Below are 20241 nucleotides of genomic sequence, written 5' to 3'. Positions count from 1 at the left end.
TAATTTGCAAGTATATCCAAATGCCCTTAGGTAAGTGATTAATTTCTTGCAAAATGAATACCATGCTAAACTGGTCATTATTGGTCATGAAAGTATATATATTTTTTTTTTTTCCATGTACTCTGGTTTTTCATTCTCCAAAATCCAAAGTTCTTACTTGATTTTTCCCCAAGATTAAGAAAAGAAAAGAAAATAGCAGGATTACTTTCCAGCTTACAAGTAATCCTATTCGTTTCATCCATCAACTTCAGGCAAGTAATTGATCGAAGAAATATAACGAACTAAACGAGCTTTTTTATATGTATAGGAACTGACAATGAGAAACTGTTAAACTAGAGATGCAGCAAATGGCCCTCAAAATATAAGCAAAGAAACATAGTTAAACTAAACATAGTAAATCATTGCTGGTTCAACTAGCAGAAAGTCTACTTATGGTCCTAAGCAGAGATTTCAACTAAAGACTGGCTTTGACAAAAAGGCCAACCAAGGAAGAGATAATGTCAAAACTGAAGCTAGCCAGATATATCCACATAAATGGAACACTGATGAGTGATGATGGTGGAACGTTTAAGCCTTCTTTATCTTTCATAAACATTTTTATGTGTGGTCCTATGATCGGTGGTTAAGTTGTATCGTGGGATAATTAGGATCCCTCCACCATTAACCAGAAGCCTTCGATTTGAGTCCTGAAAATGAAGAACTACTTGGTACGAGGTACTTTACCTTCTTTAGTGGAGATATTGGGCACAAATCCGGATTAATAGGGCAGTGATTTTCGGATACTGAATGCCTTAAAAAGAAGAAACTCTTGAAGATATATAGCATTTATAAACAAGTACACTAAGAAACAAGATTGCCAGTGATTATTCCATGAGGAATAAGGTTGAAGTTCTATGTGAAGAGTACTAAGGTATTATACATTAGGATACAATTAGCAATAAGGAAATTTAAGAAAAGTCCCTAGCTAGTGCTTCTTGTTTAGCCGGGACCAGTACTCTTCCTCCATTGCCTCCACTTGCTTTGTGGCCTTAACTTTCTGTTCAATAAAGGCCTTAAGTTGTTGAGGGTTATAAGGTGGTGGAAGTGTACATGGTTCAGTATAACTTGGAGACTTCTCTAATGCTTCTTCCATAAACTTCCTCCATATACCATCGGAAGGACATGCCAATGATTCTGAACATATTTCAATTGCATTTGGAGGAACGATTGGATCAAACTTCTGCAGTTTCGCGTATTCATTCAGCAGATGGTATATGTAATCAAAAACTCGTTCCATCTTCATGTCTTCGTGAATAAAATCACTTCCTGCTTTCCCTATGGCTTGTGCCTGATATTCTCAAATCAAAAAACAAAAAAGTTGTAAATAAACAAACTGAATTGGAAAAGCATACTAATGTTGCCTGACTATTAGACTCAGCTCTCTTCTGCTAAAGCTCGAGTAGTTTCTTGAAAACTTTACGCATTCAATACAGATTCTACTCTATTAAGTCATAGGCCTTGAAGTTATCTCAGTTTCAGATACACCCCTTGTATATCTCTTCAAGAGTTATATCTAATCAGTTTGTTATAATATGTATTTTTAAATTCAGTCGCCGAATCGGTTTCATTATCACTTTCATACTCCAAATATAGAATATCTTTTTCTCTTGTTTTATTTTTGTAAAAACTTTGTAAAACATATTCAGATAGCGTTTGCATAGTTTATGAATTCTGCTTAGCGTTTACCTAAACACTTGAATTTCTCAGAATCAGACCATGTCTTGTGATGAAAGGGGAGAAAGGACAAATTACTTTTTGATATGTGATAGAGAAAAACTATACAACAACAACAACTTTCCCAGTATATTCTCATACTTGGGGTCTGGGGAGGGTAATGTGTACGCGGACCTTACCCTACCTAGTGAAGGTAGAGAGGCTGTTTCCAATAGACTCTGATAGAGAAAATAAGTATATATATATGACGGACGTGGAAAATAAGTGTGAGGGAAATTGAAGGTATACCTTATCGGTGTGATTGTTTCCCCATTGAACAGCAAACTTCAAAGACTTGCATTTATCAGTATCTCTAATGGGCCAGTAATGCTGCTGTGGGATCATCCCTCTCATGAAGAAATCATAGTAACGTGGTGTTATGTATAATGTCGGAGAATCACAGGCAAATATGTACTTCTCACTCACAGACCATGCCCATCCTTCTACATATATCTTGAATCTGACAATTTTGCACCAATTTTCAAATTTCAATCCTCCCCAAAAGCATATTTAATTAGCTAAACAAAAAGATTAAGTCTCTGTAATATCATTAACCTGTGTGTGCATTGGTCTTCAATATTTGATTCCTTGTACCCCTTTTTGGATTGATCAACCCAATCCTGAGATTAATTAGCATTTGAAGACACATTAAAGATCATGTTATTATGTAAATGTGTGTTGACGATTGCAGTAATAGTAGGAAAAAAAATACCTGGATATATAGGAGAGTATCCCAATTCTGTTTTGGAGTAACATTACACTTCATAAGGTCTTTCCTAATTGGAGAAACATTAGGATTTCCCCTCCAATAAGCAAAAGGTATCCTCTCCTTCCAACTGCTTCTCTTATTCCCTTCTTTTATGTTCTTCACCATACTTCTCCATGGCCTTATATTTGTCTCTGCCCTATAAACAATAAATCAAACACAATCATCTTTTATAACTAGTTAATTTGGAGGTGGAGGAAGCAGAATCGGAGTCAGAATTTTAACTTTATGGTTCTAGATTCTAGAACGATGACTTCAAGTGCTAATAATTAGTTCTAAATTTTCTGTGTACGTACTTAATGAATTTCTTAACACAAATACATTGTTTGAGCAAAATTTATTGACCCTCGGAGGGAGTACGGTCTGAGCCGAGGGTCTATAGGAAACAGCCTTTCTATCTTCACAAAGTAAGGATAAAGTTGCGTACACACTATTTTACCTAGACTCCACTTGTGAGATTACACTGGATTTGTTATTGTTAGGAGGGAGTACGACCGGATGGAACTCAAAAATAAACTTTTGACCTAAGTCATAGTAAACTCTCTTTTTCTTTCTTTTGCAAAGATAAAATAATATAATTCCTAAAATTTCAGACCATTTAAAGAGCAATAGTAGAAAATATTTGCTCGCACACAATATTTCGTCAACTTTCGGTGAATAAATGGAAGAAATAAAATGTTATGAAATGCATGTTAGTACCAAAAAAACATTAAGGATATGAAAGAAAGTTAATTACCATCCCCAAAATGACCAATCAGGGAAAACAATATCCATACTCCGCCAATCTGAACAGTACCGGAACAACGGTGGTGGACCGGAGTTAGGTTGCCGGAAGTCTTTGGCGGCGATGACCGGCCGATCATTAGTGTCAAACATGATCTCCAAATTAGGCAATTTCCCAGGGTACCACCTTAGAAGTTGTACAATACCATACATTGTGAATAAATGTCTAGTTTGAATAGAGTATTTTTCATATCGTTCAATATAAATTTTCCCATCTAATATTACTAATCTAAAATTAGCATGTTTTCTGGCTTTCTCCAACATTTCCCTAGTAATTCCTGTGTTTTTCCAATGCCTTAAATCTTCATAAATCCATCTAAAATATTCAGGACATGTTAAGTTGTTAGGATTTAAGGGTTTATAGGACGTAGGATAGGTTCTTGGACATGTATTGGTCTTGTTCCATGCATTGCAATCCAGAGGATATTCGAAAATCTGAGGCTTGATACTTGAGTTTGCTACTTTTCTATGGAAATGACCTGAGTACTTTGCCTGTGAAAATTTAAAGAAGAAAATGTCAATTAATTATTCTAAGTATGAGAATCAAATGGTAAATTACTAACAAGTCAACCAATTCAAGTAGGAGAATCAAAGAGTGATTTGAAAAATAAGGCAGTTATCTTCATATGTTAGCAAGTTCTTTCGGTTTATATTGTTAGTCCCACCAATATTGCTGTATATGTAAATAATAATTCTGCAAAATATAAGTTATCATAATGAAACAGTAATTAATTCGAGCCCACTGAATTCACAGTGTTTCCTTAAGGAATTTAATCCCTCCTAGTACCCAAGGTAATGGATTATTTCCTCCCAGGATAGAACGAATCACACACTGGTGTAGCGGTACTTCAAACCCCAGTGTTTCAGCGAACACAAAGTTCGGTAGCAAATCACACTTACAGTTGCTTTGTTTGAAGTTAAAAAACAATGCAGAACGAAGGAGTAGAAACTCAGAAAATCGTATGGAAATGCTGAGAGGAAGGAGTGCAATGCAGCTGAAGCACATATATATAGCAGCCAGTGTTGAAGAAGAACAATCGTCCACCCTCCATGGTGGAGCAAGCACATTCATGGTTGGAAGAGCATTAGGCGGCTGCCTTGTGGTCAATACACGGATTGGAAAATATCCGTTACAAATGCGGATAATCAATCCGAAGCCGAGCGAGCGACGACGACGGCGCGAGGCTTGCTTTCTTCTTAACTCTTTAAGAGCTACAAGAAGAGCAATTATATATATACCCACCAAAAATCTTTTCCTCTTCCAATATGGGACAATGTCTCATTGTCAAGAGGGAAAAACTTAAAATTTTACTCAAAAATTTCATTTTTCCTCCATTTCTCATCCACCCTCATTTTAAGATTATTTCATCTTAAAAACAAAAACCTCAAAATATATAAGTAAATTTTCTAGTGTACAATTGCAACCAAGCCGTTCACTAAAAGAAGAAAAATTTAATTCACAAATATTTAGTCACGTATGGAGCTATTACATAAATTGTGCAGAAAAATGTACCAACTACCAACCAATATTACAAAGAGTACTTATTAAAACTGTTATAAATTTTTCTTCTTAATTTCTACTACTTTGTAGTCAAATGTAGGAGTAATATACATTTATCATTTATTGCGATGTAAGTGGAGTATTCTCTTTTCTAGAGCAATTCCCTCCGTTCATTTTTACTTGTCCACTATATATACTAAAAATATATTTTCACTTTTACTTGTCTACTATACTAAACATATATTTTTACTTTTACTTGTCCACTATACTAAATCAAGAGAAAGACAATCTTTTTCCTGTTTTACCCTTATTATTAACTACTTATTCCCCAAATCATTTTCCAAGATTTTTGGAAATTATACCATTATTATGGGTAAAATTGTAAAATATATACTTCATTTGTTTTTTCCCTAAAGAGGATGCAAAGTCAAAAGTAGACAATTAAAAGTGAACGGTGAGGTGACAGCAATAATGGTCGAGTGTCAGAATGCTCGTAGTTTACAAGAGATTAGTAAATGACTCTAAAATTCATGGATGGTAAAACTAAATTAAAATGACTTGAGATAATCCCCCAAGAACAAGCTGCAATTTAAGTTACTTGCAACTAGAGCAAATTCGGACAGAGATGTTACAATATTAAAATTATTAAATTCCAGGAAAGTAATACTCGTTGAGAGAGTATTATGTGTTTGAAAAATTTTCATGGACTACATTATTTTCTTTTTTACCAAAAACCATCTTAGAAGAGATCGATACTCTATGTGTTTGTGTCCATCGTGTTTTGCGATAAAATATTTGCCTAAGAACCATTTACTTAGAAGTGAATTTTATCCAGGTGACAACACCTAGCTAGCTAGTACTTGTAGCTACCTTATAAATGACATGACTATATAATATTTTTACGCTATTAAACTCTTTTACGTACGATATTATGTTTTAATTAGCCGATGTATTAATTTTATGGTAAACCGTAAATGCATGGGAAAGTGATGACTAGGGGTGGCAAAATGGTTAAAAAAAAATAATTATTTATCCGTATTATCCATTAAAAAATTGGTTGGATAATGAACTTTTAAAAACAAGTCAAATATGGATAAGGACCATATTTTTCACTTAGAAAATGGATAATCAATGGATAACTAATGAGTTTTACTTTTATATTTATAAAACCCCAAATTGGGGGTTACTCAAGCTTTAGGGGCATACGCAAAAAACTTTTTGTAAGTGGTGCCGTATTTACATAAATAAAAATATATTATTTAATATCATTTTCTCACAAGTTGAAAGCCTTGGCCTAATGAGTTAGTTGAATATTACTGGAAAGGGAGGTGTAAGTTTAGTTCTCCTTGCCTCAAATTTTTAACAAAAATGCTCGCTCAAAGATTTTCAAAAAATAGGATGTCTAGGTCCAGATTCTAACCTACAACCTTTATAAGTCCAAATACAACCTTCTGACCAAGAAGTACTCTCTACTAGTAAGCGGTGTCATTACTATATTATTTTTGCAGAATATTAATATAAATATTTAATATTTTTTTCCGGCGAAGCGGATGATACCGCTTCCACCCATGTGCATCCGCCCCTGCCGCTGGTTAACCCGTTTTTTATCCGTATTAAATATGAGTAGGATCGATAATTTATCCGTTTTTTGCATTACACATTTTCGACCCGTCCATATCCGACCCGACCCGACACGGCCGTTTGCCACCCTAATGATGACACTGAAAGAGTTTAAACGTAAATGAGAGTAAGAATATTGACTTACAAGATCAATCCAACCTGCAAACGACAATGCTGAAGCAATGACGAGAAGGAAGAAAATTAGGAACGCTGTGACAAAGGTAGTTGCTGTTGCTGATCTCTTCATCAGAAATTTCCATCTTGCTGAATTCTTCTGCAACTCATAAGTCCTTAGCCAGAAAACATTCATCAACTTCTCCTTCCTGATCTCTTTCATGTTTCCTCCTCCTCCTCAAAAATCCAATTGCCAATTTATACTTAATGTTATAAACTAACCTAGAAAAATCACACTTGAGTTTAATAACAAACTTGGAAGTATCCGTTTTCTAACAAACTTGGAGAAGTATCCGTTTTCTGCTAATTTATTTTCTTCACACAAAAAATTTCAAAGGAAATCTCACTTTTCACATCCCATGAAATATGGAAACAGATAGTCTTTTTGGTGTGTGTGTGTGTGTGTTGGGAAAGGGGAGGAAAGAGCTGTATTAACGAGAAGTACTGTGTTTATTGTAGTAAAAAAGTAACATACTCCAATTGATGGCGCTAATGTATTAAGAACTGGAATATTGAAGAGAATTAAATAGTTTAAACGTGAATAGTAGTAGTATCTTTCTCTCTCTTGTTTAGGCTGAGATTTTGTCAAGTAAATCGAAGTTGAAACTGATTGAGAATTCATGCTTGTTTTTTTTTGTGGAAATATCAATACATTCCAATTCTAAGTTGATCTCCAATCTGATGCACTCTCGGCTCTTTATGTACGTAATAATTCTTGTCCAATAAAAGTCCATGCTAAACTAATTCAATCTACTTCTAAATATTCATAAGTAATTTACTCGAAAGTATATATACTGCCAGGATTTTCATTTTTATTTTTATTTTTATTTTTAATTTTTTGAGATAAGGTAAGATAGTAGAATATATACTGTCAGGATTGACTATTCATTCTGCATTCACCTCCTTATAACAAACAAATATCATAATTTGGAAAATGTAATTTGATTGGACTTATATGACCGGAGAACGAGAGCCTAGACTCATAATACTGCGCGCAGTGGTGGTTGTATGAGATTAGGAAGTAGGATCACCTTATAGTTTAAGGCTTTTTTTCCCCTTTCACATAATTAAGATGGAGTAAAAAAACTGATTGGCCGACAATCAAACTTATGACACACTATTGTTCGAACTTTCTTGCTTCAGATTTTATTAATCAAGGCTTGGTGATGAAATTTCTATTGACAAAGAAAAACTGACCTTATTCAAATACCCAACTTAGAGAAATCCAGAGTATGCGGTAGCAAAGCATAGAGTCAAAGCAATAACATCATTTAAATAAGCTGATATTATAGACTAATTAATCCTTCATCCACATGCAAAGCTACCACAAATTACACTTCACGAACACAGAAACTATTCTAAAAGAGTGAGGCAAAAAGGGAGGTGAACAGATGAAATATTACCTAGCTATATAAAGTTGTTTGAATCATTTACTTTTCTAAATGCCCATGATTATCTTGTGAGATTAACAAGTATGAAGCCATGCTTCACTGCAAAGGTGACTAACGTGACTTGACTTGGGGCTGGACTAATCAACTAAACGTAGGGTGTAGAATCTTGTGAATGCTCTAAGAAGATAATTAGAGTAAAATCACATTAGCTTTGTGTCTTAAGTGAGAATACAACAAAGTGTTAATTAGCATGAAACTAGAGAGTAACATGTGACTGAACCCCAAGAAAAAAATAAAGCATTTGAGTGGCTTTAACTAAGCACTGTCCAAAGTAGTCATAAAGCAAATCGCGGTGACAGAATCCTTTCACATGCATAATGCACTAAGGCTCAGATTTTCATTTTTTCCGGTGATCCCTTCAATAACAGAGGAAGAAACTTGAAATCACTTGCAAGAAACTTAACTAATTCCCCTGTCAAACAACTTCACAGAGAAGAAGGTAAATCACGTAATTTGGCCTATTCCCCTGTCAATTCAATGAAGTTGTTCACCCGGAGTTGGGGTCATACTATCGGCCTCAGCTCCAAAATGAGCCACGACCCATGTTCAAGTTCAACTCTTCAACCGTCAAATATGTTCACAGATCCACCATTGTACCTGCAAGGCACTATCTTGCTTTTTTCAATTTCTTTTCACACTATATCTTCTAAATCACTTGCAACAAACTTAACCAATTTACACATTAACGATGTTATACCTCATTTTTCAGCCATGCAATGTATCTTGGGCAGCAACTCACTTCACGTAGCCATGAATGAGAAGATCTCAAAATCTTGAGGCTTCAGAAACCAGTTATTGAAATTTGAACTGCCTTTAAAGGTTTTTGAAGCTAAATTATATTCTTGCGAATTATCCTGCAAACGATAATAGAAAGCGGTGAAACACTCTTTTTCCGCAGATTTAGCTCTATTGCTACGAAAATATTAGTCTCTTCAATTCACATAAAGTGAGCAGTATAAGTTATCACATAAGAAAATATGCTTTTTTGTTTTTTTTTTAGAAGGAAAAATATGCATGTATTTGTATCCAAACAACTGCATGCCACCTTTATTGCTAAGAACAAGGGCGGAGCTAGCATGCGGGAGGGGGTTCGGCCGAACCCAATAACTTAGGTTCAAATTTTGTATTTGTCTTAAAAAATCTATTAAAATATGACAAACTAATTAATTAAGAACCCAGTAACTTAAACGAACTACAATCCCGAACCCATAAACTTCAAATCTTGACTCCGCCTCTGGATATGAAAATATTAGTCTCTTTAGTTCACCTAAAGTGAACATAAGAAAGTTATCACATAAGAATGTAAATATCAATATTTTTTGGGTAATATATGCAGATATTTGTACAGAAAGAATAACATGTCACCTTTAGTTCTCGATAAGAGTTCTCAACAAAAGCATGTTCACTTAAGCAATTACGTGATAGTGATAAGAAGGACTCCAAAAAGCGCTTCCTGAAATGATTATAGTAGATGTTATTTCCAACAATTTACAAGATACTTCCGCATACCATGGATAAGCCTATGCAAACTTTTAAACGTCAGAAAGGACAAAATACTAAAAGCACCTTTTTACATAACGATCACATTAATTTAGTAAAAATAACAAATTGTGTGACTCCTTATTAAGCATCAGACTGAATTTTCTAAAATTTTACCCCACGAAAATGAAGGGTCATAGCATTAACAATGCTACAAAATTTTCTAAAATCTATTCCTTGATGAGCTTACTTGCATAGAGAAGACTCAGTGGAAGGAGACAATGCGCCTTTTGCAGAAGTACCCTGCTTCCTGCCAGTGGTTCCAAGTATGACTTCATGCAACCCAGACTTGATCCAGCATATGGAATACCTTGAAAGCAGAATACGCTCTTTGAGAAGAAAAAAAGAAAAGCAGTAACAGATTATTCACCTGGAATAAGGAATACTGTGAAACCTACCCACAAGTTAAAGTGGTGAGAGCAGTTTCAGAATGTTGAAACTCCTCGGGTGGAATTGGCGCTACAAAGACAAGTGGCTACCAAAGGCAAAGGGAAGAAATGTAACATATATACAGTGATGATAAGATGAAGAAACACGACTAAATTAAATTGTGCAGAAACCTTGTTCACTTGGAATGGATCGATTAACTTGTTGGACAATGGTAAGATCCGCTCATATACAGCTCTCATAATTTCATCTTCAAGAATGGAGGTTTTAGAAGCTATATGGGACTGTCCAATGGTCACAGAAGAGATATAAATTGGATCCAAGAAGTAAGAAAGTAGAGCTCCTGCAACAAGAGTGGTACTTGACTGAAAGCAGAAACAACATAGAACTTCCGGAAAATACTAAATAATCACTCCAATAAGTAAGAAAGCAAAGCTCCTGTAATAATAATAATATAATGACTGGCTTAGAGTTAAAACACTGACAATCACCAGAAAATAGAAACTTTTCGTTACATGAAATATTCAAAGCACACTAAAGAGAAAGTCATCACAAAGTTGACAATACAACAGCTACAAGAGCAGTGCTCACAGGTCCATTTCATGAGACAGTGTCCTCAGAAATTTAAAAGTCTAAGCACCAGGACTTTTTTCCCTTCCAAAAGGCATATGATTATACATCAAAAACTACTTTCAATCCCATGAAAGATGAAGCAGACAACAGACCATCCATGCCATTGCATATTGAATAGTCAGATGTACCCATGTGTTTTATTGAAAAGACTGTATGTGTTAGTAACGTGCAGGTCTTTAATGGGAAATCGTAATAATCCAAACTCCACGAAAGATGGGGATTTACAGATTTAAAAATCTACTAAAACATCCGATACTTTCATATAGCTGCTAATCTCAAATAATTAAATGAAACGAAAGATGATTTAACGCATCAGTTTAGTCGATCTAGAGAAACAATTATCGGTGTACAATATAAAACAAAAAAATTTGAACACGATAAAGAACTTGTGCTATAACAGCTTCTATACTATTCAAAAATTCTGAGAAAGGTAACAGTTTCTATATACGTCAGTCCTCATTAGTTATTTCTAAAGGTTTCCTTTATTCGCTTTGGATGTTTAATTACTGAAAGCATATCTAACAAAAAGAAATATAAGGAACCTTGTACACCGACCACGTTCCAACGGGCAATCTTATCAGAGCAGCTGACTGACAAAGTTGTATCTCCACGACCAGGTTTTCGCACGACTGTGCCAAAGGCCACGGGAAAACAACCTGAAAGGATAAGATTTGAAATTATTCTTAAGAAAAGAATAAACAGATATGAGAGCATGGCGATTTACTTATCATTCATTCTCTCTCTCTCTCTCTCCCTCCCTCCTCTTTTTTAGTTTTTTACTTGCTTTTAAGTTATGAGGGGGAGATAGCACTTTGGGTTTCCTAAATCTATTCTCATACAACACATGAACCATTATTTAGGACCTGGCGAAAAGTCTTAAAGTGAGACAATGTCAATTGTCAATTTTGGTACTTTAATAAATTATGGTTAGATCGTTTTCCTCTGAGCATGTGTTCATAAGGACTGCTATACATTAATATCCAAAATCCATATGATTAGATCTGCCTTTTGCACAGTGAACTGCTGTTTGGTTAATCTCAAAAACCATAACTCAGGGAACACCTCCAGAGGACATGATAATGTAGAAAATGCAGAAAGACTGGCGCGCCCAATTTCTTAGGATACATAGCATAGACATCATGATCAGTCCTTTTTATTTTCTTCCCTTTGGGCTATAATTTGGTTCCTCAAGTCAATTAACTGCTGGTGTGACGTGTTTACCGTTAATATATATTAAAGTTTACACCAGAAGTAAAGATTAGTTATGAATACTAAACAGTCACAAGCCAGATACTACCTCAGCTCTTCAGATACAACTAAAAGATCACCTTGACCCTTTTGCTTTTAAATCTTTAGTCTACAAGGTTTAGTGTTTGTCCCAAAAAAATATCAATCCTCCTTTAGGGGTTTTCCCAAAAATACTATCCTAAGTCGAAATTATAAACTTTTCAATACAACAGTTTCCATTATTCTACGAGGAGATAGGATATGAGATCACGCTCTTCGGATAAAAGCAGGATATTTCCTTTTCCAAAAGAAGAAGAAAGCATCAACCGCTAGCATCAATAAAGTGGGCTTGATAACTAATTTTTTAATAAATATTGAACAATATACATTTTTATTTTGTCTATTAATATACGTGAAAAATCAAGACAAGCACGTCTACTGGAACAGGACTACTATGTGAATTTCTAGCATAGTACTTTTTTTTATAAGTAATTTCTTACATAGTACCTCACAACAACAATAACAACAACCCAGTATAATCCCACTAGTGGGGTCTGGGGAGGGTAGTGTGTACGCACACCTTACCCCTACCCTGGGGTAGAAAGGTTGTTTCCGATAGACCCTCGTCTCCCTCCATCCAAGAACTCTCCACCTTACTCTTGGGGTGACTTGAACTCACAACCTCTTGGTTGGAAGTGGAGGGTGCTCACCACTAGAGCAACCCCCTCTTGTCACATAGTACCTTACAAGGAAGAAAATAAGTTCAAAGAGTGGGTGATACCAGTTCATACGGGTAAAAAGGACCACTAACCCATCAAGACAGCCCACAAAAGACGGGTTTGGACCTATGTTGCGCGGACTCTCCAAAGTAGTTGCCGTACCCGTGTTGGATCCTCCAAAAATGCACTAGTTTTGGAGGATCCGACACGCACCCATCGATATTTTCGGAAAGTCCGAGTAACATAGGTTTGGACTGGATATTGAGCCAATGGATTGAGCTAGAACTGACAAAAAATGTAGAAAGAAAGAGCAAAATATATGAACTAAGTGCTTGAAGGTGGTCAGAGTGGAAGTGGGCAATAGGCTTGCGACCAGGCTTGGAGTTTTGATCTAAGAATCCACCTTGCTGATCTTGCCTTAATATGCATGCCCATTCAGGAACCAACTCAGCCTGACCGGTGAACAAAGCTAGCATTAAGCACTCTAGCAGAAAAGATCTAAATAAGTGAAGATTCTACCCCCACTTGGGATTACTTTAAACAGTAACTTAGTCAACAAATCTGAGTAACAAATGACTCAACAGATTCTATAGGCATTACAGGAACTGGCTATACCCAATGTTACCAATATGGTCATACCATCATTCACTGTAGTATATCCCAATGACTCCCCTTTTGAATAACTAAGTTGCATAGATGAGCACATCATGTCCCCTTCCTTTGAAGGACTATCACGCAATGAAGAGCGTTCTGAATTAGGTGGGGCAACTCCACCTGCAAAGAAGCTAGCACAATAACTAAATCGAAAAACAGAGAGTTCTAGTCTTACATGAAAATGAAGAATGTGCTTTAAAACAGATAACAGGCTATCAGTACCTACAAGGTAATTGTGATATGTACAAATGTAACTGCCACCCGTGTTTCATTTTCAATCTCTTTGGTCCTAAACCATCATTCTCCAAATGGAACATGAAGTTTGCCGCATCATCACATAATACACTTCCATTGCTATCATGAGTACTGTAAAAATGTTGAATCTCTGAATACAAGTACCTGGTGTGATCAAAGAAAATCTTTAAGGTCACTGATAAAAGTCCTTTTCCTTTAACAAAAGTTAGGACATATCTCATCCATGTACTCAAATCCTTGATCACTCAATATATAACACTCACATAAAAGACACTAGCACTGCAGCACATGCACAAAGTCGTGAAATCTTAGAATTAAGGCTTCCGTCTTCACTCCAGAAATATCATTTCTTTGAGTTTAAATGATAGGTCTATCACTTCCTGTGAATAGAATCAAAGACCAGCTTCTGCTAAAGGTGAAGAATGGACTGGTAGGAGGACCAAGGTTCATTCGAAATTGTTCAGAAGGCCCCTTCCAATATTACCAGACAACATGAGGGGAAACATATTATTTCCAGTCCCTTTCAAGAACAAGATAAAATCCACTCCCTTTTAGTTGTTAAATACAATACCTAGTAATATAGTCCGTCAAGTTATTATGCTGATATGCCAAAGTATGGTCAGTTGGTGATGGATGGTCTCATGTGAAAAATGAGAATTGTTTGATACAACTCACACAAGTACTCGTGCATGATTGAAATTGTATTCCTGCACACAATTATAACATTCAAATTTAATATGTGGAGTAAAGGTCCAAATTTCCATGTACCATCCGAAATTGCTTAATTTTGCTTCCAGTTACACATTTGGTCGACTAATACCCTAGCTGTTAGCAAACCATCTCGTACTTGCTCTTTCCACTGACGAAGCTCCAGCATGAAATGGATAGATTCAACAACAACAACAACCCAGTATAATCCCACTAGTGACGTCTGGGGAGATTAGTGTGTACGCAGACCTTACCCCTACCCTGGGTAGAGAGACTGTTTCCAATAGACCCTCGGCTTCTTCCCTCCGAGAACTTCCCACCTTGCTCTTGGGGTGACTCGAACTCACAACCTCTTCGTTGGAAGTGGAGGGTACTTACCACTACACAATCCACTCTTGTCGAAATGGATAGATTCCAAGTGTCCAAATTGTTCAAGAATAAAAGGTCCAAATTTAGCCCTGAACTTTTGACTATGGTTCAACATTATCCTTAGTTGGACCTTCATTAGGCGTCAAGGGCAAAAAAAAAACTCTTTTTCCTGACGACATGGGTAATATTAAACCAAAAGTTTAACAAAGGCTAAAGTTGATCAATTTCAGATAGTACACGGACTTTTTTGAAATTCCAAAAAGTCCAATTCAATAAGATGCTTTGATCTTCCTACTTCAAAGATGTATCATTTATTTCCTCTAATTCAGCAAATGGAAAAATGAGCACAAAAACAAAAACCTAAGTAGAGCTCTTCTAGCGATAATTTCAGCATGAGAATCATTCACAACATCGCCTTTCGAGCTCCGTCGCGAACGCCCTATGCATTTCGTCCCCGTTCCCACTGATATCACTTTTAGTTCTGCAGATAATAAACAATTATGTTTACTACAGCAAAAACAGTAATAGAAATTCGGAAAAAAAATCAATTGTTAAATGAAGTTTCCAACTTTTCTGAGACCTTGGGAAGGTGAAGAGAGAAGAAAAGAAGCCAAAACAGTGACTTCACGGCCCTGAGGTTTTCCTTTCTTCGGTAAACGCCGGTATATTGAGAGAACTGCTTCTGATACTTTCTCCCCCCACGGTTTCTCCGGTGCCGGAGCAGCCGTCCTTTCTCCGGTGGCGTCCATATTTTCAGTAAAGTGTGAAGTAGAGTAGTAGACTGAGAGTTTTTCCCTAGGCCCTTATTCGGAATAGACGAAGGCTTTAAAAGTTGCACGAATATGTCTCATTTGATGATTCATAACTCATTCAAAGAATACGATTGTTAGTACAATTGATAAGTAGTAGCATTTAGCTAGCAGTGTTTTAAAAGACTTGCGTGTAAGTTGGGCGTTTTATATATGATTCAGTGGGGCATAAGCCCCGAGACGTGATAATTAAATATTCATTATTTTTGGGAGATATTAGCAGACTAGCGGACAAGATAAAAAATTGAGAAAACCATGAATTAGTGTTTAAATCAATAAAAAGGTCCTTACTTTTAAATTTAATACTTTTGAGTTCCTTTTTAAACCTTTTGAGTAATTACCAAACTGACTTTTGAGAATTTGGGTATTATATGAAGGACTAATTCAATAAATTTTGTTTTAATTTGAAAAAGTCTCTAGGGCTTACTTCTTACTAAAAAAATACGCCCCGAACGCCCGGGCGTACGCCTCTTGAAACTTTCGCCCCACACCATCGCCCCGGAGCTCACCCCAGAAACGCCTTTTAAAACAGAGGTATTTAGTAATGCATGAGTTAGTTATACAAGCATTAGTTATGCAGATATTATTTCTTATCTACTGTTTGGTATGGCATACTAATGCATTCCATAATCTTTGAGAAAAATAGTTATTTACAAAAATGCCCTCCATATTCTCAACATTTAAGAGACTTTAAGGATAATTTTATCTTTAACCATACTAATGCATGCATTAATAGTCTTGGTTTTACTAATGCCATAGTTTTCTATGCATTACTTATACATAGGATAATACCAAGTATGATGTACACAGGTTGAAAAACTGTACCAAACAAGGTATTAGTAATTCATAAAACCAATGCTTGCATTAATTCTTCTATCACCTCCTACCAAACGATCACTTAGTGATTATGATTTACAAGGTGCATAACTTGGATTACGATTTATTAGTAGTATTTTTATTAAACACATTACCAACTACTATCTCCGTTCCAGTTTATGTGAACCTATTTCCTTTTTGTACCATTCAAAAAAGAATGATTACTTTCTAAATTTGGAAATAATTTTGCTTAAATTTATAATTCTACCCTTAATGAGAAGCTTTTATAACCACACAAATACTCTGGCCCCTTTTTAAATTGTTTAGGATCACTAATTCTAAAAATCTTTATTTTTTTTTTAAACTTCGTGCCCAATCAAATAGGTTCACGTAAATTGGAACGTAGTAAATACTATATAATATCGCACTCAAATATAGGGATTTATAAATAACATTCAACTGCGTGCTATATGATAATTCATAATTGCAATTATGAGTCCAATTTGTGGGACCAATTTCGGACTGCTAAACATTATTCCATTCCCCCATTTTCGATTCTCGATTAGAACTTCCTTATTAGTTACATATAAATTTATTTTCAAAAAGTTTAACTTTTCATTTATAATTTTCTAATTGAGAATGACTACTTAATTATAACAAAAGAAAAAGAGTTTATTCTCTAATGATAACCTCTTATATGTTTTCTTTGATAAAATTAAAGTAAATATTCACTGATGCATATATATACTCAATATTGCTTTATTAGTTGAATATATTTAGGCCATTCGTAAATATATGTTATGCTACATTGTAGAATAACTCATTACTCTACATTGGAGCCTCTCTTTTTCTTTAAAAGAAAAAAAATATGTTCTCTATTGGAGAATTATAAATTAAAAGCTAAAATTTTGAATTTCTTTTATATGTAATGAAAAAGGATCCAAGCAAAATTGAGAATGGGAAAAAATAAGGTGTGTTTATTAGCGAACATAAATCGCATTCGATAAATTTGACTTGTAAATTATATTCGACAAATATGATAATTGTATATTATATTTGGAAAATGTGATTTACAAATCGTATTCTATCTATTCTTTCCGTTATGCTTTATCTTTGTGTCACATTCTGTATATGTGTTTTGCACATTTATTATATTCTAACAAAAGCAATACACCATTAAAATTGAGCCAAAAGTGCAAATTTATGGGGTAAAAAATCCTTTATTCGGGTTTGTCGTTAATATATGAGCAAATAACAGTTTGTACTTTGTACCCAACCACTGAAATACTAAATTTTGTAACTTGATTTTTTTATGACAGCGACTGTCTTTATATGCTGGGACTGAAAATGTCAATTTGTGAAAGTTTCCCTTTGAAGTTGTGATATGTACATAATTTTCCCCATTACAACTATATGCGGGTGAAATCAAGCTCGTGGTGCATCCTAACCTCCGACATGGTGAGCCAGGCTCGAGACATGGCAACAAAGGACTGTAGATCGACCTCAAGTCTCACCGGGCTAGAACCCGGAGCAGAACACATGTCTTCGAGAATGTCGAAGCCATGGTTCCAGAATCGATCCTAGCCTCAAACGACTTCGAAGAAGCGTTGCCAGCATAGTCAACACTCAACAGGAGACTGAAGTATGCGTGACCGGCCGGATATTACGGCGGAGATCTCGACACGTAGTGAATCAAGAGATCTTTTACCTTTTATAGAATTGTACCTAAAGTAGGCAGGGGCGGAGCTACAATAGTGGGTGCGGATTCGGGCAAACCCAGTAACTTTTTTCGGAACTCTGTATTTGTATTGAAATATTTACTAAATCTATATAAATATATACTATCGAACCCAATAACAAAAGAGGTCTTGGTTCAGCGGTAAGGGCTGTGGGTTCGCTGTGAAAGATGGGGGTCCGATTCCCGCTGAAAGCATTTTAAAATTTAGAACCCACACATTTCAAATTCTAGCTCCGCTTCTGAAAGTAGGACTCTCCTACTATATATTTAGAACCTACACATTTCAAATTATAGCTCCGCGTCTGAAAGTAGGACTCTCCTACTATATAAAGGGGGTCTGATAATTTATTTGACACATTGTAACACACATTCCAAGACAATATATCATTATTTTTTCCGTTATCAGTTCTTTTGCTTTCGTTTATTAGTGCTTGTTGTTACGAGCCCGGATCGAGGGCAAATATTTCACTAAGGCTTAAATCGTCTTTCTCGTGTGGTTTGAGATTACTTCATCCTTATTTATTTAATTTATCTTTATTTACTGCTTTGTATCAAATAAATCCGTGTATCCTTAAAATCACTTATAAATTTAATTTTTATCCGATTTTAAGGGTAAACATCAACTATTCTAGTAATCTATCAATTATGCACATTCATATAATTAGTCCACAAAAGTTAGACATTTCATTAACATTTTTTAGTTGAAATTTGGATCCCGTTCTAACATGAGCAAACTGCTGCGGCTTAAAGTACTTTTTCATTTTTACCAAAAACCTTAAATTTCTGATCAATGCATGTAGCCTATATAACTTGGCACAATGTCAGGTTCAAGCTCATTGTTTTCGAAAACGAATTGAAGTGGCACATAACTGAACCATCCTGGCAAAGTAGGCTACCATTTAGCTGATGCTATGCTTCGATTTGCCAATCGCGCTCGTCCACAGTTATAAGCAGCCATTCAAAAGGACAGATGATTTAATGACTGTTTGGCCAAGCTAGAATAATTAACTTATTTTGAAAAATATTTTTTTCAAAACTGTTTTACAAAAAAGTATTTTTGGAGAAAATAATTTATGTTTGACTAATCAATTTAAAAAACACTTTTGAACAATAATTTATATTTTGTCAAATTTTTTAAAAGTACTTTTAAGTGTTAAAATACGAATAAGGACATGAAGCGATTTGTTTAATAATTAATGTTGTATAACTAGATAAATAATCACAAATATTTATTATTAAAGATAATAATTGAGTTTTTTTTATTTTATTTAAGTAAAATGTAAAAGTATAATTGAAAATTACTTCATTCTTTCAGGATAATTTAAATGTATAAAAAAATCATTCAATAAATATGAAAGTTCATCCCAAAAGTCATTATATATTACTTAATAGTTTAAATTAAGTAAGGTTAGTTTGGTATATATAATATTTTGCTAAGGCTATTTTTGGTAGGAAGAAAAGTCAAAACTGCTTTTATTTCTGCTTGTGGGGAGAAACTAGTTTTTTCTGCTTCTTAAAAACTGCTCTTAAAAACTGTTTTTACTTCTAGCCAACAACATTTTTTTTTCCAAAAAAGCTTGGCCAAATACCTCAAATTGAAGAAACACTTTTTTGAAGAAAAAAAAATACTTTTGGCTCGGGGAGAAGTTTGGCCAAACAAGCTATTATTATTGTTGATGACACTTGAATATATATATATCGTTTATTACTTGGCTCATTTCTTCATTGGTGAGCTAACTCTAACTACTATCATGATATATGTGTGTTGTTAAACTCAATTCCCTTGACTGGCCTACCTCAATTAAACAGTTTCATCAGAAAATTATCAAGGCCAGCAATTTAGCAAGGTCAATAAACAACAAGATAGCCAAATTCTAAAAGGGAATAATATAACTCGAGAATGATATCAAAACTGGTTTGGTTCTGTTTACCCGAAAAAAGGGATAGAGTTGAATTTATGCGCGGTTCCGAAGATACGTGGTACAACTTAATACAGAATGCTAGGATAAATAAAAGTATGAATATAGATAGGAGAAAAACATAATCTAAGCCAATCAATTATGAACAGTGAAACTTAGGATTTAACAAAAATAGAATCAATCTAAGAAACTAGAAAGATCACTCTTGCTTGTAGAGGGGATAATACAATTTGTGATAGTGTAAGTCCTCCAAAATAGATCCCTTACAAAAATGATAAACAAGTCCTTTTATAGTGAAGGGGTTCGGCTCCAAGCATAATAAAATAGACATTCAGTGGGAAACCCATGATAAATCAGTTTTTCCATAATTTCTGCCAAAATTCCCTCTAGTGGCATTACAACGGCTTTTGTCTGCGAGCCC

General features: G+C 34.9%; 2 protein-coding genes across 2 annotated transcripts; both read right to left on the bottom strand.

Annotated features, from left to right (window-relative positions):
- Positions 1-848: 848 nt before the first annotated feature.
- On the bottom strand, positions 849-7083 carry LOC104098389 (uncharacterized). The gene is made up of 6 exons (XM_033656693.2): positions 6568-7083; positions 3255-3793; positions 2465-2657; positions 2308-2372; positions 2002-2212; positions 849-1327 (listed from the first exon to the last, which is right to left on the bottom strand). The coding sequence occupies exons 1-6, from the start codon at positions 6757-6759 to the stop codon at positions 965-967; spliced, it is 1563 nt and encodes a 520-aa protein (XP_033512584.2). The 5' UTR covers positions 6760-7083; the 3' UTR covers positions 849-964.
- Positions 7084-8775: 1692 nt separating this feature from the next.
- Positions 8776-15386, bottom strand: LOC104098388 (tRNA-specific adenosine deaminase TAD1). Its single transcript, XM_009605107.4, has 10 exons — positions 15119-15386; positions 14899-15019; positions 13433-13605; positions 13192-13326; positions 11149-11262; positions 10147-10316; positions 9985-10061; positions 9777-9896; positions 9413-9500; positions 8776-8901 (listed from the first exon to the last, which is right to left on the bottom strand). The coding sequence occupies exons 1-10, from the start codon at positions 15285-15287 to the stop codon at positions 8788-8790; spliced, it is 1281 nt and encodes a 426-aa protein (XP_009603402.1). The 5' UTR covers positions 15288-15386; the 3' UTR covers positions 8776-8787.
- Positions 15387-20241: the final 4855 nt, after the last annotated feature.

Source organism: Nicotiana tomentosiformis, chromosome 5, assembly GCF_000390325.3.
Source record: "Nicotiana tomentosiformis chromosome 5, ASM39032v3, whole genome shotgun sequence".
NCBI classification, from domain to species: Eukaryota; Viridiplantae; Streptophyta; class Magnoliopsida; order Solanales; family Solanaceae; genus Nicotiana; species Nicotiana tomentosiformis.
Note: the sequence above shows the minus strand (reverse complement) of the source record. Positions and strands in the feature narration are given on the sequence as shown.

What these genes read in the sequence shown, in the direction of transcription:
- LOC104098389 (XM_033656693.2), bottom strand. Translation starts at nt 6,759, where the DNA reads ATGAAAGAGATCAGGAAGGAGAAGTTGATGAATGTTTTCTGGCTAAGG. An exon ending in GATTGGTCATTTTGGGGATG is followed by an intron (nt 2,658 to 3,254) that starts GTAATTAACTTT and finishes TATTGTTTATAG; the next exon opens with GGCAGAGACAAATATAAGGC. An exon ending in GAAACAATCACACCGATAAG is followed by an intron (nt 1,328 to 2,001) that starts GTATACCTTCAA and finishes TGAGAATATCAG; the next exon opens with GCACAAGCCATAGGGAAAGC.
- LOC104098388 (XM_009605107.4), bottom strand. Translation starts at nt 15,287, where the DNA reads ATGGACGCCACCGGAGAAAGGACGGCTGCTCCGGCACCGGAGAAACCG. An exon ending in ATCCATTCCAAGTGAACAAG is followed by an intron (nt 10,062 to 10,146) that starts GTTTCTGCACAA and finishes TGCCTTTGGTAG; the next exon opens with CCACTTGTCTTTGTAGCGCC. An exon ending in ACTCTTATCGAGAACTAAAG is followed by an intron (nt 8,902 to 9,412) that starts GTGACATGTTAT and finishes TATCGTTTGCAG; the next exon opens with GATAATTCGCAAGAATATAA.